Source organism: Kogia breviceps, chromosome 10, assembly GCF_026419965.1.
Source record: "Kogia breviceps isolate mKogBre1 chromosome 10, mKogBre1 haplotype 1, whole genome shotgun sequence".
NCBI lineage: Eukaryota > Metazoa > Chordata > Mammalia > Artiodactyla > Physeteridae > Kogia > Kogia breviceps.
The window spans coordinates 61,883,373-61,909,152 of NC_081319.1; the positions used below are offsets into that span (position 1 = coordinate 61,883,373).

The 25,780-nt window shown below is 36.8% G+C and overlaps 1 protein-coding gene across 6 annotated transcripts in view; it reads right to left on the reverse strand.

The window, feature by feature from the left end:
• KHDRBS2 (KH RNA binding domain containing, signal transduction associated 2) overlaps positions 1-25,780 on the reverse strand; it is a 769,555-nt gene that overhangs the window by 53,217 nt on the left and 690,558 nt on the right. For 4 of the 6 annotated variants that reach the window (XR_010835028.1, XM_067005885.1, XM_067005886.1 and 1 more), the window contains exon 7: positions 25,067-25,149. Coding sequence is in view for 5 of the 6 variants with exons in the window: in XM_067005885.1 (XP_066861986.1) it covers positions 25,067-25,149 (83 nt within the window). In the remaining variant the exon portion in view is untranslated. Of the gene's footprint in view, positions 1-21,458; positions 21,882-25,066; positions 25,150-25,780 lie in introns of those variants that run through there. The other 2 variants (XM_067005887.1, XM_059075739.2) reach the window with 1 other exon arrangement.

The following is a 25,780-nucleotide window of genomic DNA, read 5'->3' on the forward strand; positions in this document are numbered from 1 at the left end:
CTGTGGAATGCCTGAATAGACAATGAATCATCCCAAATTAGGAGGTAGACTTTGAGAGCTAGATATATTATTTTTTCCCCTTTTCCTCGTTTTGTGAGTGTGTATGTGTATGCTTCTGTGTGAGATTTTGTCTGTATAGCTTTGCTTTCACCATTAGTCCTAGGATTCTGTCCGTACGTTTTTTTGTTGTTAGTTTTTAAAATTTTGTTCTTAATAATTATTTTTTATTTTAATAACTTTATTTATTTAATAACTTTATTTTATTAATAACTTTATTTTTATCTTTATTCTATTTTATTTTATGCTATTTCTTTCTTTCTTTCTACTTTTTCTCCCTTTTATTCTGAGCCATGTGGATGAAAAAGGCTCTTGGAGCTCCAGCCAGGAGTCAGTGCTGTGCCTCTGACGTGGGAGAGCCAACTTCAGCACACTGGTCCACAAGAGACCTCCCAGCTCCACGTAATGTCAAACAGCAAAAATCTCCCAGAGATCTCCATCTCAACACCAACACCCAGCTTCACACAACGACCAGCAAGCAACAGTGCTGGACATCCGATGACAAACAACTAGCAAGACAGGAACACAACCCCACCCATTAGCAGAGAGGCTGCCTAAAATCATAATAAGGCCACAGACACCCCAAAACACACCATCAGACATGGACCTGCCCACCAGAAAGACAAGATACAGCCTCATCCACCAAAAAACAGGCATTAGTCCCCTTCACCAGGAAGCCTACACAACCCATGGAAACAACATTAGCCATTTGCGACAGACACCAAAATCAACGAGAACTACGAACTTGCAGTCTGCAAAAAGGAGACCCCAAACACAGTAAGATAAGCAAAATGAGAAGACAGAAAAACACACAGCAGATGAAGGAGCAAGATAAAAACCCACCGGACCTAACAAATGAAGAGGAAATAGGCAGTCTGCCTGAAAAAGAATTCAGAATAATGATAGTAAAGATGATCCAAAATCTTGGTAATAGAGTAGAGAAAATGCAAGAAACATTTAACAAGGCCAAGGAAGAACTAACGAGGGAACAAGCAATGATGAACAATACAGTAAATGAAATTAAAAATACTCTAGAAGGGATCAATAGCAGAATAACTGAGGCAGAAAAATGGATAAGTGACCTGGAAGATAAAATAGTGGAGATAACTACTGCAGAGCAGAATAAAGACAAAAAGAATGAAAAGAAGGGAGGACAGTCTCAGGGAAATCTGGGACAATATTAAACACACCAACAATCAAATTATAGGGGTCCCAGAAGAAGAAGAGAAAAAGAAAGGGACTGAGAAAATATTTGAAGAGATTATAGTTGAAAATTTCCCTAATGTGGGAAGGAAATAGTTAATCAAGTCCAGGAAGCACAGACAGTCCCATACAGGATAAATCCAAGGAGAAACATGCAAAGACACATATTAATCAAACTATCAAAAATTAAATACAAAGAAAACATATTAAAAGCAGCAAGGGAGAAACAACAAATAACACACAAGGGAACCCCATAAGGTTAACAGCTGATCTTTCAGCAGAAACTCTGGAAGCCAGAAGTGAGTGGCAGGACATATTTAAAGTGATGAAGGAAAAAAACCTACAACCAAGATTACTCTACCCAGCAAGGATCTCATTCAGATTTGATGGAGAAATTAAAACCTTTACAGACAAGCAAAAGCGGAGAGAGTTCAGCACCACCAAACGGGCTTTACAACAAATGCTAAAGGAAGTTCTCTAGGCAAGAAACACAAGAGAAGGAAAAGACCTGAAATAACAAACGCAGAACAATTAGGAAAATGGGAATAGGAACATACATATAGATAATTACCTTAAATGTAAATGGATTAAATGCTCCCACCAAAAGACACAGACTGGCTGAATGGATACAAACACAAGACCCATATATATGCTGTCTATGAGAGACCAACTTCAGACCTAGGGACCCATACAGATTGAAAGTGAGGGGGTGGAAAAAGACATTCTATGAAAATGGAAATCCAAAGGAAGCTGGAGTAGCAATTCTCATATCAGACAAAATAGACTTTAAAATAAAGACTATTACAAGAGACAAAGAAGGACACTACATAATGATCAAGGGATCAATCCAAGAAGAAGATATAATAATTGTAAATATTTATGCACCCAACATAGGAGCACCTCAATACATAAGGCAAATACTAACAGCCATAAAAGGGGAAATGGACAGTAACACATTCATAGAAGGGGACTTTAACATCCCACTTTCACCAATGGACAGATCATCCAAAATGAAAATAAATAAGGAAACACAAGCTTTAAATGATACATTACACAAGATGGACTTAATTGATATTTATAGGACATTCCATCCAAAAACAACAGAATACCTACTTTTCTCAAGTGCTCATGGAACCTTCTCCAGGATAAATCATACCTTGGGTCACAAATCAAACCTTGGTAAATTTAAGAAAATTGAAATTGTAACAAGTATCTTTTCTGACTACAAGACTATGAGACTAGATATCAACTACAAGAAAAGTTCTGTAAAAAATGCAAACACATGGAGGCTAAACAATACACTACTTAATAATGAAGTGATCACTGAAGAAATCAAAGAGGAAATCAAAAAGTACTTAGAAACAAATGACAATGGAGACACGACGACCCAAAACCTATTGGATGCAGCAAAAACAGTTCTAAGAGGGAAGTTTATAGCAATAAAATCCTGCCTTAAGAAACAGGAAACATCTCAAATAAACAACCTAACCTTGCACCTAAAGCAATTAGAGAAAGAAGAACAAAAAAGCCCCAAAGTTAGCAGAAGGAAAGAAATCATAAAGAGCAGATCAGAAATAAATGGAAAATAAATGAAGGAAATGATAGCAAAGATCAATAAAGCTAAGAGCTGGTTCTTTGAGAAGATAAACAAAATTGATAAACCATTAGCCAGACTCATCAAGAAAAAAAGGGAGAAGACTCAAATCAATAGAATTAGAAATGAAAAAGGAGAAGTAAAAACTGACACTGCAGAAATACAAAAGATTATTAGAGATTACTACAAGCAACTCTATGCCAATAAAATGGACAACCTGGAAGAAATGGACAAATTCTTAGAAATGCATAACCTGCCAAGCCTGAATCAGGAAGAAATAGAAAATATGAAAAGACCAATCACAAGCACTGAAATTGAAACTGTGATTAAAAATCTTCCAACAAACAAAAGCCCAGGATCAGATGGCTACACAGGAGAATTCTATCAAACATTTAGAGAGGAGCTAACACCTATCCTTCTCAAACTCTTCCAAAATATAGCAGAGAGAGGAACACTCCCAAACTCATTCTACAAGGCCACCATCAGCCTGATACCAAAACCAGACAAAGATGTTGCAAAGAAAGAAAACTATAGGCCAATATCACTGATGAACATAGATGCAAAAATCCTCAACAAAATACTAGCAAACAGAATCCAACAGCACATTAAAGGATCATACACCATGATCAAGAGAGGTTTATTCCAGGAATGCAAGGATTCTTCAGTATACGAAAATCAATCAGTGTGATACACCATATTAACAAATTGAAGGAGAAAAACCATATGATCATCTCAATAGATGCAGAGAAAGCTTTTGACAAATTCAACACTCATTTATGATAAACACCCTGCATAAAGTAGGCATAGAGGGAACTTTCCTCAACATAGGAAGGCCATATATGACAAATCCACAGCCAACATTGTCCTCAATTGTGAAAAACTGAAACCATTTCCACTAAGATCAGGAACAAGACAAGGTTGCTGACTCTCATCACTCTTATGCAACATAGTTTTGGAAGTTTTAGCCACAGCAATCAGAGAAGAAAAGGAAATAAAAGGAATCCAAATCAGAAAAGAAGAAATAAAGCTGTCAGTCCTTGCAGATGACATGATCCTATACATAGAGAATCCTAAAGATGGTACCAGTAAACTACTAGAGCTAATCAATGAATTTGGTGAAGTAGCAGGATACAAAATTAATGCAGAAAAATCTCTGGCATTCCTATACACTAATGATGAAAAAAATCTGAAAGTGAAATTAAGAAAACACTCTTATTTACCATTGCAACAAAAAGAATAAAATATCTAGGAATAAACCTACCTAAGGAGACAAAAGACCTGTATGCAGAAAATTATAAGATACTGATGAAATAAATTAAAGATGATACAAATAGATGGAGATATATACCATATTCTTGGATTGGAAGAATCAACATTGTGACAATGACTCTACTACCCAAAGCAATCTACAGATTCAATGCAATCCCTATCAAACTACCACTGGCATTTTTCACAGAACTAGAACAAAAAATTTCACAATTTGTATGGAGACTCCAAAGACCCCGAATAGCCAAAGCAATCTTGAGAATGAAAAATGAAGCTGGAGGAATCAGGCTTCCTGACTTCAGACCATACTACAAAGCTACAGTAATCAAGGCAGTATGGTACTGGTGCAAAAACAGAAATATAGATCAATGGAACAGGATAGAAAGCTCAGAGATAAACCCACACACATATGGTCACCTTATCTTTGATAAAGATGGCAGGAATGTACAGTGGGGAAAGGACAGCCTCTTCAATAAGTGGTGCTGGGAAAACTAGACAGGTACATGTAAAAGTATGAGATTAGAACACTCCCTAACACCATACACAAAAATAAGCTCAAAATGGATTAAAGACCTAAATGTAAGTCCAGAAACTGTCAAACTCTTAGAGGAAACCATAGGCAGAACACTCTCTGACAGAAATCACAGCAAGATCCTTTTTGACCCACCTCCTAGAGAAATGGAAATAAAAACAAAAATAAACAAGTGAGACCTAATGAAACTTAAAAGCTTTTGCACAACAAAGGAAACCATAAACAAGACCAACAGATAACCCTGAGAATGGAGAAAATATCTACCAATGAAGCAACTGACAAAGGTTTAATCTCCAAAATTTACAAGCAGCTCATGCAGCTCAATAACAAATAAACAAGCAACCCAATCCAAAAATGGGAAGAAGACCTAAATAGACATTTCTCCAGAGAAGATATACAGATTGCCAACAAACACATGAAAGAATGCTCAACATCATTAATCATTAGAGAAGTATAACTCAAAACTACAATGAGGGCTTCCCTGGTGGCACAGTGGTTGAGAGTCCACCTGCCAACGCAGGGGACACAGGTTCGTGCCCTGGTCCGGGAAGATCCCACATGCTGTGGAGTGGCTGGGCATGTGAGCCATGGCCACTGAGCCTGTGCATCCAGAGCCTGTGCTCCACAATGGGAGAGGCCACAACAGTGAGAGGTCCACGTACCATGAATTAAAAAAAACCAAAAATAATAAAAACAAAAAATTACAATGAGATATCATCTCACACTAGTCAGAATGGCCATCATCCAAAAATCTAGAAACAATAAATGCTGGAGAGGGTGTGGAGAAAAGGAACACTCTTGCACTGCTGGTGGGAATGTGAATTGGTACAGCCACTATGGAGGACAGAATGGAGGTTCCTTAAAAAACTACAAATAGAAATACCACCTGACCCAACAATCCCACTACTGGGCATATACCCTGAGAAAACCATAATTCAAAAAGAGTCATGTACCAAAATGTTCAATGCAACTCTATTTACAATAGCCAGGAGATGGAAGCAAGCTAAGTGTACATCATTGGATGAATGAATGGATAAAGAAGATGTGGCACATATATACAATGGAATATTACTCAGCCATAAAAAGGAATGAAACTGAGTTATTTATAATGAGGTGGATGGACCTGGAGTCTGTCATACAGAGTGAAGTAAGTCAGAAGGAAAAAAACAAATACCGTATGCTAACACATATATATGGACTCTAAGGGAAAAAAATGTCATGAAGAGATTAGTGGTAGGACGGGAATAAAACACAGACTTACTCGAGCATGGACTTGAGGATATGGGGAGGGGGAAGGGTGGGCTGAGACGAAGTGAGAGAGTGGCAGGGACATATACACACTATCAAATGTAAATTAGATAGCTAGTGGGAAGCTGCTGCATAGCACAGGGAGATCACCTCTGTGCTTTGTGACCACCTAGAGGGGTGGGATAGGGAGGGTGGGAGGGAGGGTGATGCAAGAGGGAAGAGATATGGGAACATATGTATATGTATAACTGATTCAGTTTGTTGTAAAGGAAAAACTAACACACTATTGTAAAACAATTATACTCCAATAAAGATGTTAAAAAAAAAAAGAAACGAATTTGAGTTATTTGTAGTGAGGTGGATGGATCTATAGTCTGTCATACATAGTGAAGTTAGTCAGAAAGAGAAAGACAAATACCGTATGCTAACACATATATATGGAATCTAAGAAAAAATATGTCATGAAGAACCTAGTGGTAAGATGGGAATAAAGACACAGACCTACTAGAGAATGGACTTGAGGATATGGGGAGGGGGAAGGGTAAGCTGTGACAAAGTGAGAGAGTGGCATGGACATATATACACTACCAAACATAAAATAGATAGCTAGTGAGAAGCAGCTGCATAGCACAGGGAGACCACCTCGGTGCTTTGTGACCACCTAGAGGGGTGGGATAGGGAGGGTGGGAGGGAGGGAGATGCAAGAGGGAAGACTTATGGGAACTTATGTATATGTATAACTGATTCACTTTGTTATAAAGCAGAAACTAACACACCATTGTAAATCAACTATACTCCAATAAAGATGTTAAAAAAAGAAAAAAAAGGTCAGCCTTCGTGTCCATGAGAGGCAGCTGAGGGTACTGGCGCCCCTCCTTAAATGGCTGAGGGAAATCCTAACGTGACCGTGGGGCATTGTCAGCCAAAACTGGAGTCCAGGAAGGGCCGGGAGCCCCAGAGGCTGCCCCACCATGCCACGGAGCACTGCAACAGAGCAAGAACACCCTGTGCCTTAAAAGCCATTTAATTTTACACTTTCAGTGGCTGATTTGTATGGTATGTGTATGATATCTCAATAAAACAGTGTCTGCGTAAAAAAAAAAGATAAACATATAAAAAAATTCTTTATTGAATTTGTTACAATATTGCTTCTGATTTATATTTTGTTTTTTTTGCTGTGAGGTATGTGGGATCTTAGCTCTCCAATCAGGGATGGAACCTGCACCCCCTGCATTGGAAGGTGAAGTCTTAACCATTGGACCACCAGGGAAGTCTCCCTTGAGTTCTATTGGGAAACTTCTCATTCAAATGACCGGGAAAATTATTTTTTTTTTTTTTTTTTTTTTTTTTTTTTTTTTTTTTTTTCGGTACGCGGGCCTCTCACTGCTGTGGCCTCTCCCGCTGCGGAGCACAGGCTCCGGACGCGCAGGCTGAGCGGCCATGGCTCACGGGCCCAGCCGCTCCGCGGGACGTGGGATCTTCCCGGACCGGGGCACGAACCCGCGTCCCCTGCATCGGCAGGCGGATTCTCAACCATTGCGCCACCAGGGAAGCCCCGGGGAAAATTATTTTTATAACTCTTCTAATTAGAATCTTACAAAATGTACCTTAATGTATATTTTTACTTTTTACTTATTTATTTTTTAACATCTTTATTGGAGTATAATTGTTTTACAATGGTGTCTTAGTTTCTGTTTATAACAGAGTGAATCAGCTATACATATACATATAACCCCATACCTCCTCCCTCTTGCATCTCCCTCCTACCCTCTCTATCCCATCCATCTAAGTGGTCACAAAGCACAGAGCTGATCCCCGCATTCTATGCAGCTATGCGGCTCTGGGGCGGCTTCCCACTAGCTATCTATTTTACATTGGATAGTGTATATATCTCCAGTGCACTTTATCACTTCGTCCCAGCTTACCCTTCCCACTACCTGTGTCCTCAAGTGCATTCTCTATGTCTGCTTCTTTATTCCTGTCCTGCCCCTAGGTTCAACAGAAGCATTATTACTTTTTTTTTTTTTTTTTTAGATTCCATGTATATGTATTAGCATATGGTATTTTTTTTTTCTTTCTGACTTACTTCGCTCAGTATGACAGACTCTAGGTCCATCCCCCTCACTACAAATAACTCAATTTCATTTCTTTTTTTGGCTGAGTAATATTACATTGTATATGTGTGCCACATCTTTAACTATTCAGGAGATTAATCCTTTGTCAGTTGCTTCATTTACAAATATGATTTACCATTCTGAGGGTTGTCTTTTCATCTTGTTTATGTTTTCCTTTGCTGTGCAAAAGCTTTTAAGTTTCATTAGGTCCCATTTGTTTATTTTTGTTTTTATTTCCATTTCTCTAGGAGGTGGGTCAAAAAGGATCTTGCTGTGATTCACGTCATAGAGTGTTCTGCCTATGTTTTCCTCTAAGAGTTTTACAGTGTCTGGCCTCAAATTTAGGTCTTTAATCCATTTTGAGTTTACTTTTGTGTGTGGTTTAGGGAGTGTTCTAATTTCATTCTTTTACATGTTGCTGTCCAGTTTTCCCAGCACCATTTATTATAGAGGCTGTCTTTTCTCCATTGTGTATTCTTGCCTCCTTTATCAAAAATGAGGTGACCATATGTGCCTGAGATTATCTCTGGGCTTTCTATCCTGTTGCATTGATCTATCTGTCTGTTTTTGTGCCAGTACCATACTGTGTTGAATACTGTAGCTTTGTAGTATAGTCTGAAGTCTGGGAGCCTGATTCCTCCAGCTCTGTCTTTCTTTCACAAGATTGCTTCGGCTATTAAGGGTCTTTTGTGTTTCCATACAAATTATGCAATTTTTTGTTCTAGTTCTGTGAAAAATGCCATTGGTTTTTTAATAGGGATTGCATTGAATCTGTAGATTGCTTTGGGTAGTAGAGTCATTTTCACAATGTTGATTCCGCCAATCCAAGGACATGGTAAATCTCTCCATCTGTTTGTATCGTCTTAAATTTCTTTCATCAGGGTCTTATAGTTTTCTGCCTATAGGTCTTTTGTCTCCTTAGGTAGGTTTATTCCTAGGCATTTTATTCTTTTTGTTGCAATGGTAGGTAGGAGTTTCCTTAATTTATCTTTCAGATTTTTCGTCATTAGGGTAGAGGAATGCAAGAGATTTCTGTGCATTAATTTTGTATCCTGCTACTTTACCAAATTCATTTATTAGCTCTAGTAGTTTTCTGGTAGCAACTTTAGGATTCTCTCTCTATAGTATCATGTCATCTGCAAACAGTGTCACTTTACTTCTTTTCCAATTTGGATTACTTTCATTTCTTTTTCTTCTCTGATTGTTGTGGCTAAATCTTCGAACCTGTTGAATATTAATAGTGAGAGTGGACAACCTTGTCTTGTTCCTGATCTGGGAGGAAATGGTTTCAGTTTTTCACCATTGAGGGCAATGTTGGCTGTGGGTTTGTCATATATGGCCTTTATTATGTTGAGGTAAGTTCCCTCTATGCCTACTTTCTGGAGGGTTTTTATCATAAATGGTGTTGAATTGTGTCAAAAGCTTGTTCTGCATCTATTGACATGATCATATGGTTTTTCTCCTTCAATTTGTTAATATGTGCATCACTTTGATTGATTTTCATACACTGAAGAATCCTGGTATTCTTGAGATAAACTCCACTTGATCATGGTGTATGATCATTTTAATGTGCTGTTGGATTCTGTTTGCTAGTATTTTGTTGAGGAGTTTTGCATCTATGTTCATCAGTGATATTGACCTGTAGTTTTCCTTCTCGTGGCATCTTTGTCTGGTTTTCATATCAGGGTGTTTTTGGCCTCCTAGAAGGAGTTTGGGAGTATTCTTCTCTTCTATATTTTGGAAGAGTTTGAGAAGGACAGGTGTTAAGCTTCACTAAATGTATGATAGAATTTGCCTTTGAAGCTACCTGATCCTGGGCTTTGGTTTGTTGAAAGATTTTTAATCACAGTCTCAATTTTAGTGCTTGTGATTGGTCTGTTTATATTTTCTATTTCTTCCTGGTTCAATCTTGGAAGTTTGTGCTTTTCTAAGAATTTGTCCATGTCTTCCCTATTGTCCATTTTATTGGCGTATAATTGCTTGTAGTAATCTCTCATTATCCTTTGTATTTCTGCAGTGTCAGTTTTTACTTTTCCTTTTTCATTTCTAATTCTCTTGATATGAGTCTTCTCCCTGTTTTTCTTGATGAGTCTGACTGATGGTTTATCAATTTTGTTTATCTTCTCAAAGAACCTGCTTTTTGGTTTTTTGATCTTTGTAATTTGTTTCCTTCATTTCTGTTTCTTTTTTTTTTTTTTTTTTTTGATCTGCTCTTTATGATTTCTTTTCTTTTGCTAACTTCAGGATTTTATTGTTCTTCTTTCTCTATTTGCTTTAGGTGTAAGTCTAGGTTGTCTATTTGAGATGTTTCTTGTTTCTTGAGGTAGGATTGTATTGCTATAAACTTCCCTCTTAGAACTGCTTGTGTTCCATCCCATAGGTTTTGGGTTGTTGTGTTTTCATTGTCATTAGTTTCTAGGCATCTTTTGATTTCCTCTTTACTTCTTCAGTGATCTCTTGGTTATTTAGTAGTGTATTGTTTAGCCTCCATGTGTTTGTATTTTTTACAGATATTTTCCTGTAATTGTATCTAGTCCCATAGCATTGTGGTCGGAAAACATACTTGATATGATTTCAATTTTCTTAAATTTTCAAAAGCTTGATTTGTGACCCAAGACATGGTCATCTATCCTGGAGAATGTTCCATGAGCACTTGAGAAGAAAGTGTATTCTTTTGTTTTTAGATGGAATGTCCTATAAATATCAATTAAGTTCATCTTGTTTAATGTGTCATTTAAAGCTTGTGTTTCCTTATTTATTTTCATTTTGGATGATCTGTCCATTGGTGAAAGTGGGGTATTAAAGGCTCGTACTATGATTGTATTGCTGTCAATTTCCCTTTATGGCTGTTAGCTTTTGCCTTATGTATTTAGGTGGTTGTATGCTGGGTGCATAAATATTTACAAGTGTGATATCTTCATCTTGGATTGATCCCTTGATCATTATGTAGTGTCCTTCTTTGTCTCTTGTAACAGTTTTTATTTTAAATCTATCTTCTCTGATATGAGAATTGGTATTCCAGCTTTCTTTGATTTCCTTTAGCATGGAATATCTTTTTCCATCCCCTCACTATCAGTGTGTATGTGTCTCTATGTCTCAAGTGGGTGTGTTGTAGGCAGAATATATATGGGTCTTTTTGTTGTATCCATCCAGCCAGTCTATGTCTTTTGCTTGGAGCATTTAATCCATTTACAGTTAAGGTAGTTATTGATATGTATGTTCCTATTACCATTTTCTTTATTGTTTTGGGTTTGTTATTGTAAGTCTTTAACTTCTCTTGTGTTTCCTCTCTAGATGAGTTCATTTAGCATATGTTGTAGAGTTGGTTTGGTGTTGCTGAATTCTCTTTGCTTTTCCTTCTCTGTAAAGGTTTTTATTTCCCCATCAAATCTGAATGAGATCCTTGCTGGGTATTATAATCTTGGTTGTAGCTTGTTCCATTTCATCACTTTAAATATGTCCTGTCACTCCGTTCTGGCTTGCAAAGTTTCTGCTGAAAGATCAGCTGTTAACCTTATGAGGATTCCCTTGTATGTTATTTGTTGTTATTCCCTTGGTGCTTTTGTTATTTTTTCTTTGTGTTTAATTTTTGATAGTTTGATTAATATGTGTCTTGGCATGTTTCTGCTTGGATTTATCCTGTATGGTACTCTCTGTGCTTCCTGGACTTGATTGACTATTTCCTTTCCTATATTAGGGAAGCTTTAACTATAATCTCTTCAAATATATTCTCAGTTCCTTTCTTTTTTTCTCTTCTTCTGGGACCCCTGTAATTCAAATGTTAGTGTGTTTAATGTAGTCCTAGAAGTCTCTGAGACTGTAGTCAATTCTTTTCCTTCTTATTTCTTTATTCTGCTCTGTGGTAGTTATTTCCACTATTTTATCTTCCAGGTCACTTATCTATTCGTCTGCCTCAGTCATTCTGCTATTGATTCCTTCTAGAGAATATTTAATTTCTTTTATTGTGTTGTTCATTATTGTTTGTTTGCTCTTTAGTTCTCTAGGTCCTTGTTAAAAGTTTCTTGTATTTTCTTCATTCTATTTCCAAGACTTTGATCATCTTTACTATCATTACTCTGAATTCTTTGTCAGGTGGACTGCCTATTTACTTTTCATTTGTTTAGTGTGATGGGTTTTTACCTTGCTCTTTCATCTGCTGTGTGTTTCTTACTCATCTCATTTTGCTTAACTTACTGTGTTTGGGGTCTCCTTTTCACAGGCTGCAGGTTCATAGTTCCCATTGTTTTTGGTGTCTGCCCCTAGTGGTTACGGTTGGTTCAGTAAGTTGTGTTGGTTTCCTGGTTGAGGGGACTGGTGCCTGTGTTCTGGTGGATGAGGCTAGATCTTGTCTTTCTGTTGGGCCAGACTGCATCCTGTGGTGTGTTTTGGGGTGCCTGTGACCTTATATGATTTTAGGCAGCCTCTCTGTTAATGGGTGTGGTTGTGCTCTTGTGTTGCTAGTTGTTTGGTATAGGGTGTCCAGCACTATAGCTTACTGGTCATTGAGTGGAGCTGGGTCTTTACGTTGAGATGGAGATCTCTGGGAGACCTTTTGCCATTTGATATATCATAGAGTCAGGAGGTCTCTGGTGGACCAATGTCCTGAACTCGGCTCTCTCACCTCAGAGGCACAGGCCTGACACCTGGCTGGAACACCAAGACACTGTCAGACACATGGCTAAGAAGAAAGTAAAAATATAAAAAAATAAAATAAATTAAAATAAACTTATTAAAATAAAAATTTTAAAAATTATTAAAAATAAAAAAAGAAAAGAAAGAGAGAAAGAAGGAAGAGAGCAACCAAACCAGTAAACAAATCCACCAATGGTAACAAGCACTAAAAAATTTACTAAGGGCTTCCTTGGTGGCGCAGTGGTTGAGAGTCTGCCTGCCGATGCAGGGGACACGGGTTCATGCCCTGGTCAGGGAGGATCCCACATGCCGTGGAGTGGCTGGGCCCGTGAGCCATGGCCACTGAGCTTGCGAGCCTGGAGCCTATGCTCCACAATGGGAGAGGCCACAGCAGTGAGAGGTCCGCGTACCGCAAAAAAAAAAAAAAAAAAAAAATTACTAAAGCGAAAAAAACAAACAAAAAAGGACAGACAGCACACTAGGACAAATGCTATTGCAAAGCTATACAGCCAGAATCCCACAAAGAAGCAGACACATATACACTCACAAAAAATAGAAAAAGGAAAAAAATGTATAAATCTATATACTTTTAAAAAAAGGAAGAGAGCAACCAAATCAATAAAGAAATCTACCAATGATAATAAACTCAAAATACTAAACTAAGACGATAAACATACAACCAGAACAAATTACATGCAGAAAGCAAACCCCAAGTCTACAATTGCTCCCAGAGTCCACCGTCTTGATTTTGGGATGATGCATTGTCTATTCAGGTATTCCAGAGGTACAGGGTACATTAAGTTGATTGTGGAGATTTAATCCACTGCTCCTGAGGCTGCTGGAAGAAATGTTCCTTTCTCTTCTTTGTTTGCACAGTTCCTATGGTTCAGCTTTGGATTTGACCCTGCCTCTGCATGTAGGTCACCTGAGGGTGTCTGTTCCCACCCAGACAGGACCCATTTAAAGGAGCAGCTGATTAGGGGGCTCTGGGTCATACACGCCCTGGGGGGAGGGAGGGGCATGGAATGCAGGGTTAGCCTGCTGTGACACAGTCCAGTGTGACATTTCAACATCCTGAGGTGCACTGTGTGTTCTCCCAAGGAAGTTGTCCCTGGATCACAGAACTCTGACGGTGGCTGACTGAACAGGCTCCCAGGAGGGGTGGTGTGGCTAGTGACATGTGTTTGCACACAGGCTTCTTGGTGGCTGCAGCAGCAGCCTTAGCATTTCATGCCTGTCTCTGATGTGTCTACTGGTAGCCGCGGCTCCCCTCTGTCTCTGGAACTAATTTAGGCAGTGCTCTGAATCCCCTCTCCTCGTGCACCCTGAAACAATGGTCTCTTGCCTCTAAGGCAGTTCCAGATTTTTTCCCAGATTCCCTCCTGGCTACATGTGGTTCACTAGCCCCCTTCAGGCTGTGTTCACGCAGCCAACCCCAGTCCTCTCCCTGGGATGTGACCTCTGAAGCCAGATCCCCAGCTCCCCAGCTCCCAGCCCCCACCTGCCCTGGCTAGTGAGCAGACAAGCCTCTCATGCTGGTGAGTGCTGGTCAACACCGATCCTTTGTGGGGGAATCTCTCCACTTTGCCCTCTGTACCCCTGTTGCTGCATTCACCTCTGTGGCTCTGAAGTTTCCCCTCCACCACCCCCCATCTCCACCAGTGAAGGGGCTTCCTGGTGTGTGGAAATTATTCCTCCTTCACAGCTTCCTCCCAGAGGTGCAGGTCCCATCCCTATTCTTTTGTCTCTGTTTTTTCTTTTTTCTTTTCCCCTACCCAGGTATGTGGGCAGTTTCTTGCCTTTTGGGAAGTCTGAGGTCTTCTGCCAGCATTCAGTAGCTGTTCTGTAGGATTTGTTCCACATTTAGATGTATTTCTGATGCATTTGTGGGAAGAAAAGTGATCTCCATCTCTTACTCCTCAGCCATCTTGAAGGTCTCCCCTTAATGTATATTTTTAAATACAAGTTGACTATTTAGGCAAGCAGTTAAGATGTAATCAAAATTAACCTTAAATTAACAAAGAATCAACAACTACAATGAATGCCTAATCAATAATTTCAAGAAACCCATTGTTTCTTTCTAAAACTAACAGTTATCTGAGATACTTAAAATAAGTATATCAAATGAGAATAACAAAAGAATAGTGTGTATCAAGAGCTGAATTCCCACTCTATTAAGGTACCTTCAAACAATACCAAATCCACTATTTGTGCAGAGGTCTGTGGATGTGTGAAAAAGCCACAAACTGAACTAGTAGATTAACTGTGGGAAAACATCTCACATCCAATAACCATCTGTAAATTCAACCTCATCATTGACTATAGCTTGAGACATAAGAGAATTGAATTACAAAATGAGGGTGAATCACTTTATAGCAAGTTGTGACACAAATGAACAGGATAAGATGTTATATTACAACTTTTATTATATTTCTGGGTAACTGCAGTGCCTTATATGTAAGTTTTCATTAGAAGTGTTTTTGTAGACTCAGTATCAAATACAAGGGCTCACATTAAACTTATCGCCTAAAATAAATAGTTAAGTAATTTCTTTTTTTTTTTTTTCTTTCTTTTCCTGCCTAGATGTATCCTTTGGTCAGAGCTCTTTGAAAAGCATGCAGATAACTCACTACATTCTTATTACATTATATTATATTCTCTCTGGATTGTTCAGGTATATAAAAAGTCTGTTGAATCAATAAATCTATTTAGATTTTTCAGACAGTATTTATTAGTCTTTAAGTTTTAGGCCTCTGGAGTTAACAAATGTGATTTTGAAGCCAATGTTCACTACTTGAATGAACATGAGAAAGTCATTTAATATTTTTAAGCTTCAATTTTTCTCTGCCTCAAATGTTATTGCAAGTATTAAATGAGATAAATATCCTAAACAATTAGCGTAGCAGCCAGCACAAAACGAATGCTAGTTACCATGAAATCATTAGGGCCAAGCAGCCTCTGAACAACAGAGCAGTGGTCCCCACTGTGGGGGCTCTGACCCTCAAGGAGCTAATTTGTGCCAGGGTGTCCTAGAAGTTATCTCTTCAAAAATATATATTTATATGTTCATGTATATTGTAACTTTTTTTAGTATAAATGCTTACTCATTAATGAAATACAAATTAATTTAAAAGCACTGCTGTTTCCACAGCACATGTATGTCATTTTTTATATCTTCAAGCACCTGACACGACACTAATATGTACAATGACTGGTCGCTGAAGTTTGATAATTATTTTGGATGTTGTGCAGGACCTCTTTCCATTTGCCTTCCAACTTCCACCCTTCTCTCCAGCCTGCTCTATACCAGGGATGACTAATGGCAACTCCATCTACTCAGTTTCTTGTCCTTTGCCTCTCAATGGTTTCAGTCAATGGGAACAAAGTGAGGTCGGGATATTAACTCCTGAGATTCCTCTTTGTGGGCTGGCCTCCGCTACCATTCTGTTTCAAAGGAGAGGCCTATTTCTCTGTCAGAAGGCCTCTCTGACAGCTTTCTATCTTCCTTCCATTCCTAGTTTTTGGTGATAAACACATTGCCCCAGGGATACTAGCCCTGCTCACTACATTTTCCCTTGTGGTTTTGTTATACTCTGAAAAGAGTTCCATTATTAAACCCTCTTCAAATTATCCTAATTTAAGAGTCTCATTTTTCACCTGCTGTGTAGACCCTGACAATTACAGATATTCCAAGAGTCTTCATTTTAGAAACTTTGGGAACTACTGCCTTATATACGAGACCTTTATCTTTCCTCCCCTAGCACATTTCTCCATTAACTTAGAGAAGAGAGGATTATTTTCCAGGTTGTGAGTCACACACCTGATTCATGCTTCAAGGGAAGTGAAGGCTTCCTTTTTGATATTTGCCTATTACAAATCTGCAGTTAGAAATTTAAATTGGTAAATTACAAATTCTTAATATTTCACATCCAAGTTAAAATCCTGTAAGAATCAAAGATCAGAATTGGTCTTTTGACTTTCATTTGTCTCTAAGTACATGAAAGTCACTTTTTTCTACATTTAGGATATGGATTGGTGTAGAGTCTGGCATTGAAAAGAAATAATTTGTTGGTAAAGACTTGAGAATTTATGTGATTTTAGAAGATTGATCTCTGAAAATGTTAATGACTTTGAGCAGTACATAAAAAAAAAAATAAGATATCAGAACATGAACAGAATTTAATATTTGGTCCAATTAAAGGTGTTGATCACAGGATGTAACTTGTCATAAGCCAAAGACTGCCCTGCAATTTGAAAGTTGCATAATAAGCTCATCAGTCTACTTCTTTACTTTTTCTCCTCATATACACAGAGCAAGAGAAAAAGATGGTCAGAGACACCTCATATCATTGTAATCTTTACCAGTCCTTAATGTGTCATTTAGTTGAGCTGCCTCCTAAGGAATTTTTAGTAAAGTCCCTTTTCTGATCCATTTGAAATTTTCCACAATTATCAACACCTTACAAGACAACTGGGGATTAATTAAAGTTGTTATAGTTTCTGAACTCTAGGTGAACCTTTGTAGGGTTGTTACCTTGTGTACTTCCTTTAGACTCTTTATTAAAGATGAAATAATTATTCCATTTAGGCACCTGCCAGATTCTACTTTATAATTTCCACAAATTCTGTATTCACTTGTGCTGACAAACTAGTCATTTAAAGACCCTTTTATCTAAACCTTTTTCCTTTTATCTCAGTTCTGCTAAGTCACACAAAACCTATTTTTTTACCTTCAAGTTTCTAAATCAGCATTTCTTCTGATTTGACCACTTCAATGTCAAAATAATACTCACATTGTTTGTAAGTGATGGAGAAGTTTTATGTTCACATATTTCTCTTTATTTCACTTCTTTAAAAGCTTTCTCCATTTCCCTCCATATGTCCAAATAATACTTTAAAAAGTCCAATTAAAGAACCACCACTTGAAAAAGAAAAAATTCCATACTGATTCTTGTAGAAAATAAACTTTCTCTCACTTCTAATTCCTAATACTTGATTACTCTATAGTAGTTGTTTTACTTAATTTAAACACACATGCAGTTTGCATATATGACTCCTCCACCAACAAATTATTAGGAGAAAATGTTAAAATATATTTAAAAACTGAAAAATACCTATTGTGACTGTATGGCGAGCATACTCTCTGGCACAAGTAATCATTTAATAAGTACTTATTTAACTAAACTGTTACTTTTATCTTCTGTTGTCATAGTTGGATCAATAGAAGTAATCTAAAAGTAGATATTTAATTCATTATATAATAAATTTTCTCAGTGCTTATCCATTTCTATTACAAATCAGTATTATATTTAAACATTTTTCCTCACAGAGTTTTCTGAAATAATAGTGCTAACTTCATTCATTCAATAATTTATTCATTTATTCAATAAATATTGAGAACCTCTTGCATGCCAGACAGTATCCTAGTATTGAGTATATGTTTTTACCAAAATAGGCATCTTATGATTATTATAATATAGAGTATTAGTATTATTAACTAACTTCATGACCTTCTTTATTTATCCCTTCTGCTTTAGCACTAAGATACCTCAGAAATAAATACATATTGTCAGTAAAAATTATATATAAAATTCTGAATATTGTATTCTCTTTGAGCGATGAAGCTCTTATTTTTTTATCCCCGTCATGTAGGTACATATTAGATCTGACATTCATGCAGTCAATGATCATCTGTTCAGCACATACCCTATGAAAGCCTCAATGTTAGATGCTGTGAGGGGCATGAGGGTGTATCAGACTAGGATTCTGGGCAAGTTAAGGATGACAAGGGACATATACACAAATGATCCCAACACAAGTCAGAAAAAGAAAGTGCCGTAGAGAAATAAAGATATGATGCTGTTGGAATTCAGGGTAGAAACAGATTATTCACAAATATAGGATTAAGGAAAGACTTTCAGAAGAGTTGGTTTTTGAGGTGGGTTTAGGAGGATGGGAAGAATTTAGTCACAGAAAATTGAATCGTTAAGAAAGGGAAAAGAGAAGGTAGCAGAGTGCATAGAAAATATACTTTTTCTTTTTTTTTTTTTTTTTTTTTGCGGTATGCGGGCCTCTCACTGTTGTGGCCTCTCCCGTTGCGGAGCACAGGCTCCGGGCGCGCAGGCCTAGCGGCCATGGCTCACGGGCTTAGTTGCTCCGCGGCATGTGGGATCCTCCCGGACCAGGGCACGAACCCGTGTCTCCCGCATCGGCAGGCGGATTCTCAACCACTGCGCCACCAGGGAAGCCCTCTTTTTTTTTTTTTGTGGTACGCGGGCCTCTCACTGTTGTGGCCTCTCCTGCTGCGGAGCACAGGCTCCAGACATGCAGGTTCAGTGGCCATGGCTCACGGGCCCAGCAGCTCCGCGGCTTGTGGGATCCTCCTGGACCGGGACACACACCCGTGTCCCCTGCATCAGCAGGTGGACTCTCAACCACTGCACCAACAGGGAAGCCCCGAAAATATACTTTTACATATAAATTATACTTCATTAAATCAAGATAAAATGGGTTTTCCAGATTATTCTATATCACCATTAAATTTTATACATAATTATGTTCAATTATCCTAGTATTCACTTTTCAGATATTCAAGATAAGTTATTATAATCCCCAATTTTTCCTTAAGGTGAATCAAACCCAATTAAATCTAACCAGAATAAAGATGCAGAAGATTCCTCATTTCAGAAAATTAATCCCAAATCTCTACAAATTGAATGTAGCTCTAAAGCTACATCAAGAAATGATTTTACTCTATTCTAGCAGTGCTTGTAGAGTGTGATAATTGTGTTTCTTCTGAATAGTTTCTGAAGCAAGTTACAGAAATTTATTATCACTATTTTTATGCACTAATATATAATGATGAGATAGAAATTTGATTGAAAATATTAGCAACTGTTTTAAATACATAGCCAATTTGCATACAGTACTCTATTAGTGGCTGTGATGTGACGCAAAACTTTCCTGCATCCTAAGTAGCTGTGCTGCATCCTAAGTAGCTGTGCAGTGTTCCAATATGTAACTGGAACAATTAAGAAAACAGAAGCTCTTGGCTTATGATGTCTTTTTTATTTACCCTACCACAAAGTAACCAAAGACTCAAAATGTTCATTTCCATAATGATATCTTAATTTATGCTGAACTTTAAAGGTATTTGTTCACATTTTTTTTTTTTCCTAATTGCCTAGGGTGGTTTCTCTAAATAGAATTTCCTTTCACCCCTTTCACTATGCTGTCCCTCAGGCCATGAAAAATTCACACTCATGCAATATGATGTGTAGATGTCCTACACTCCATAATGACCTTAAAGTTGTTTCTTTCTTTGCCAGTTCCCTCCTCCAAATATTACTTAATGCATTCAAATCTCTTTGGGTGCCAATAAGTTGATCAGTAAATGGTCAATGCTATGATTTTGTTTTTATGACAATTAGTCCTATTGGTTTCTGAAAATCACATATAGGGGAGAATCATTTAACTAATTATCACATGGATTCCTTTCCTATGAAATGTGTAACTTATTTTCAGAAAACATACTTAGGCAATTTATTTTTCTAAAGATGTATTTGTTTATGCCAACTTTATTCATAATAGCAAAATATAGGAATAACTAAAATGTCCTTCAACTGGAGAATGAGGAAACTGTAGTACATCCATACAATGAAATGCTACACCATAATAAAAAGGAACAGAATATTAATACACACAACAACACGAATAGATATGGAATGCATAAGAAGCCGGACTGAAAATGCTACACTTTGTAACGTTTCTACTTATATGACATTCTAGAAAAGGCAAAACTGTAGTGACAAAATGAATCATGGTTCCTAGGGCCTGGGGTGGAGAAAAAGTTGACTCTAAAGAGTAATAAGGAAACATTTGGGGCTGATTAAATAACCTTATATCATAATTTTGGTGGTGGTTACCTGATAGTTTGTATTGGCCAAACTTATACAACTGTACCCTAAATGGGCAAATTTTACCATATGTAAATTATACTTCAATAAATCTAACTTTTAAAAAGTAAAAAATTCATTAATATCACAAATTTTCAGTCTATATAAATTTATTCAATAATCTCTGAGATCCATCAAGAAAGGAAAGAAATTTTTTTTTGCTTTTTTCATTTATAATTCACTTTTATCTTTGATGATCCTCCCCCACCAGGTCCTTCATACCATATTTTATTAAAACATTTTGCTTCTTTATAAAGATTGCAGGTGGTTTGAACTCAAAAGTGAGGAGGAAGGGCTTGGAGAAATATGACTTTTATAGACTGAATGTTTGTGTCCTCCCAAATTTCATACATTGAGCTTGTAGTTCACTTAATTTTTTTTTTTTTATTTTCTACTGGAGTAGAGTTGACTACAACATTGTGTTATTTTCAGGTGTACAGCAAAGAGATTCAGTTATACATATACTTATATCTATTCTTTTTCAAATTCTTTTCTCATTTAGGTTATTGCAGAATATTAAGCAGAGTTCCCTGTGCTATATAGCCTTGTTGGTTATCCATTTTAAATATAACAGTGTATACCTGTCAACCCCAAACTCCCAATTTGTCCCTCCCACACGTCCTCACTGGTAACCATAAGTTCATTCTCTAAGTCTGTGAGTCCGTTTCTATTTTGTAAATAAGTTTGTATCACTTTTTAAATTAAAAAAATTTTTTAACACTTTATTGGAGTATAATTGCTTTACAATGGTGTGTTAGTTTCTGCTCTATAACAAAGTGAATCAACTATACACATACACACGTTCCCATATGTCTTCCCTCTCCCTCCCTCCCACCCTCACTATCCCACCCCTCTAGGTGGTCACAAACCACTGAGCTGATCTCCCTGTGCTATGCAACTGCTTTCCACTAGCTATCTATTTTACGTTTGGTAGTGTATATATGTCCATGCCACTCTCTCACTTTGTCACAGCTTACCCTTCCCCCTCCCCATATCCTCAAGTCCATTCTCTAGTTTGTCTGTCTTTATTCCTGTCTTACCCTTAGGTTCTTCATGACATTTTTTTTCCTTAGATTCCACACATATGTGTTAGCATACGGTATTTGTTTTTCTCATTCTGACTTACTTCACCTTGTATGACAGACTCTAGGTCCATCCACCTCACTACAAATAACTCAATTTCATTTGTTTTTATGGCTGAGTAATATTCCATTGTATATATGTGCCACATCTTCTTTATCCATTCATCCGATGATGGACACTTACGTTGCTTCCGTCTCCTGGCCAACAAACACATGAAAGAATGCTCAACATCATTAATCATTAGAGAAATGCAAATCAAAACTACAATGAGATATAATCTCACACCGGTCAGAATGGCCATCATCAAAAAATCTAGAAACAATAAATGCTGGAGAGGGTGTGGAGAAAAGGGAACACTCTTGCACTGCTGGTGGGAATGTAAATTGATACAGCCCCTATGGAGAACAAGTATGGAGGTTCCTTAAAAAACTACAAATAGGACTACCATACGACCCAGCAATCCCACAACTAGGCATATATCCTGAGAAAACCATAATTCAAAAAGAGTCATGTACCAAAATGTTCATTGCAGCTCTATTTACAATAGCCAGGAGATATATCACTTTTTTTAGATTCTGCATATAAGCGATATCATATGATATTTGTCTTTCTCTGACATACTTCACTTAGTATGATAATCTCCAGGTCTATCCATGTTGATGTAAATGACATTATTTCATTCTTTTTAACAGCTGAGTAATATTCCATTGTATATATGTACCATACTTCTTTATCCATTCATCTGTCACTGGACATTTAGGTTGATTCCATGTCTTGGCTATTGTAAACAGTGCTGCCATGAATATTGTGTTGCATGTATCCTTTCAAACCATGGTTTTCTCTAGATATATGCCCGGGAGTGTTGCTGGATCATATGGTAGCTCTATTTTTAGTTTCTTAAGGAACTTCCATAATGTTCTCTATAGTGGCTTCACCAATTTACATTCCCACCACAAGTGTAGGAGAGTTCCCTTTTCTCCACACCCTCTCCAGCATTTATTGTTTGTAGACTTTTTGATGATGGCCATTCTGACCTGTGTGAGGTGATACCTCATTGTAGTTTTGATATGCATTTCTCTAATAATTAGTGATGTTGAGCATCTTTTCATTTGCCTGTTGGCCATTTGTATGTCTTCTTTGGAGAAATGTCTATTTAGCTCTTCTGCCCATTTTATAATTAGGTTGTTTGTTTTTTGATATTGAGCTGCATGAGCTGTTTATAAATTTTGGAGATTAATCCCTTGTTGCTCACTTCGTTTGCAAATATTTTCTCCCATTCTGTGGGTTGTTGTTTCATTTTGTTTATGGTTTCTTTTGCTATGTAAAAGCTTTTAAGTTTCATTAAGTCCCATTTGTTTATTTTTATTTATGTTTCCCTTATTCTAGGAAATAGATGGACAAAGATATTGCTATGATTTATGTCATATAGTGTTCTGCCTATATTTTCCTCTAAGAGTTTTATAGTATCTGGTCTTACATTTATGTCTTTAATCCATTTTGAGTTTATTTTTTTGTATGGTGTTAAAGAATGTTCTAATTTCATTCTTTTACATGTAGCTGTCCAGTTTTCCCAACACCATTTACTGAAGAGACTGTCTTTTCTCCATTTTCTCCATAGTCTTTCCTCCTTAGTTGTAGATTAATTGATCATAGGTGCATGAATTTATTTCTGGGCTTTCTATCCTGTTCTATTGATCTATGTTTCTGTTTTTGTGCCAGTACTATCCTGTTTTGATGACTGTAGCTTTGTAGTATAATCTGAAGTCACACAACCTGATTCCTCCAGCTCAATTTTTCTTTCTCAAAATTGCTTTGGCTATTTGAGGTCTTTTGTGTCTCCATACAAATTTTAAGATTTTTTAAAATATTGAGTCTTCCAATCCAAGAACATGGTATATCTTTCCATCTGTGTCATCATCAATTTCTTTCATCAGCCTCTTATAGTTTTCTGAGTACAGGTCTTTTGCCTCCTTTGGTAGGTTTATTCCTAGGCATTTTATTCTTTTTGATGCTATGATAAGTGAGATTGCTTCTTTAATTTCTCTTTCTGATCTTTCATTCTTAGTGTATAGAAATGCAACAGATTTCTGTGTATTAATATTGTGTCCTGCAACATTACCAAATTCATTGATGAGCTCTAGTAGTTTACTGGTAGCATCTTTAGGATTTTCTATATATCTGGTCATGTCATCTGCAAACAGTGACAGTTTTACTTCTTTTCCAGTTTGGATTCCCTTTATTTCCTTTTCATCTCTGATTGCCAGGGCTAGGACTTCCAAAACTATGTTGAATAAAAGTGGTGAGAGTGAACATCCTTGTCTTGTTCCTGATCTGAAATGCTTTCAGCTTTTCACCATTAAGTATTATATTAGCTGTAGGTTTGTCATATATGGCCTTTATTATGTTGAGGTAGGTTCCCTCTATGCTCACTTTCTGGAGAGTTATTATCATAAATACATGTTGAATTTTGTCAGAAGTTTTTTCTGCATCTATTTAGATGATCATATGGTTTTTATTCCTTAATTTGTTAATATGGTGTATCACATTGATTGATTTGTGTATACTGAAGATTCCTTGAATTCCTGGGGTATATCCCACTTGACCATGGTGTATGATTCTTTTAATGTATTGTTGGATTTGCTTTGCTAGTATTTTGTAGAGGATTTTCGCATCTATGTCCATCAGTGATATTGGCCTGTAATTTTCTTTTCTTGTGGTATCTTTGTCTGGTTTTGGTATCAGAGTGATGGTGGCCTCCAGAATGAGTTGGGGAGTGTTCCTTCCTCTGAGATTTTTTGGAATAGTTTCAGAAGGATAGGTGTTAACTGTTTTCTAAATGTTTGATAGAATTTGCCTGTGAAGCTGTTGGGTCCTGGACTTTTGTTTTTTGGAAAATTTTAAATCACAGTTAAGAAAGGAAAGGAATTCTTGGTTCCATAATACGTTTTAAGAATTTTCTTCTTTTCAGAGCACCAATAACATTTCCCTATCTTTTGTTTTAAAAATGAAAATTATGTTTCTGGGGAAAAAAATCCACACTGAACAAGTGCCTTGTTTTTATTGTTATCTTAATTATGAATTCACCAAAATAATCTCTAAAAGTAACAGTATTTTTATTAAATACAAGTTGTTCAATGAGTTGATTGGTTATGATAATCATCTAGTCTTAAAAGAACACACTACTATTTCATTATTAGTAATTGCAAGATTATTATATTTTACCTCTCATAGTCTAGTAAGCAACTGAATAATTCAGAAGGACAATGAATAAACCCAGTGCTAGAAACTTTCACATAATGTAACTCATATTCAGATATAAGAAACAAAATATCAGAATTAGAAATCATCCTGAGAAGGATGTGTTAAACAACATATACCTTACCTTTGTGCTTGGGTGGCATAGCTATTGTCATAAGTCTCATATGTCTGGTCATCGTATTCACCCCCATAGCCATCATCATAACCCTGAGGCAGAAAATGGTAGAAAGATGGATTAGCAATCAATTTAAGTAACTATGATCTGTTTTTGATTAATGAGATTTTATATAAGGTGACCTTAATTTAGTTTTTATGTGTGATTACTTTGTATCATATTTTACTAGATTAACAATTTCCATACAACATTGAATAAAATTCCATCTCTCAGATTTTAATATTTAATAATTAAACTCAGCATATCATTGAAGTAGCAATACTTACTCCTGGATTTATTTAGAATTTTGAGCAATACTAATAAAAACAATTTTAAAATTTCAAAATATATTTTTTTGAAAAACTATGAGTAGATAAGAATAATTATGATAACCTAATGGTGACACGAATCTATTTGTTACAACCCTACTGGGATTTTTTTCTTCCTTAGTAATAATCATAATTAGGATTGTAACTAAAAGTCTGGAGTCCTCAGTAAAGAAGATGTAGTAATTATTGTTTGAAAAAAAGAAAGGGAAAAAGTAAAGAAGAAAAGAAGGAAAGAAGAAAGAAAAGGGAAAAGGAAGGAAGAGAGGAACGAAAAGGAAAAAGAACTGAAATAAAGACTTTTTACTTTGTTGTGCATTCTATGGCTTTTAAATCTCATGAGTAAATTATGTTGTGT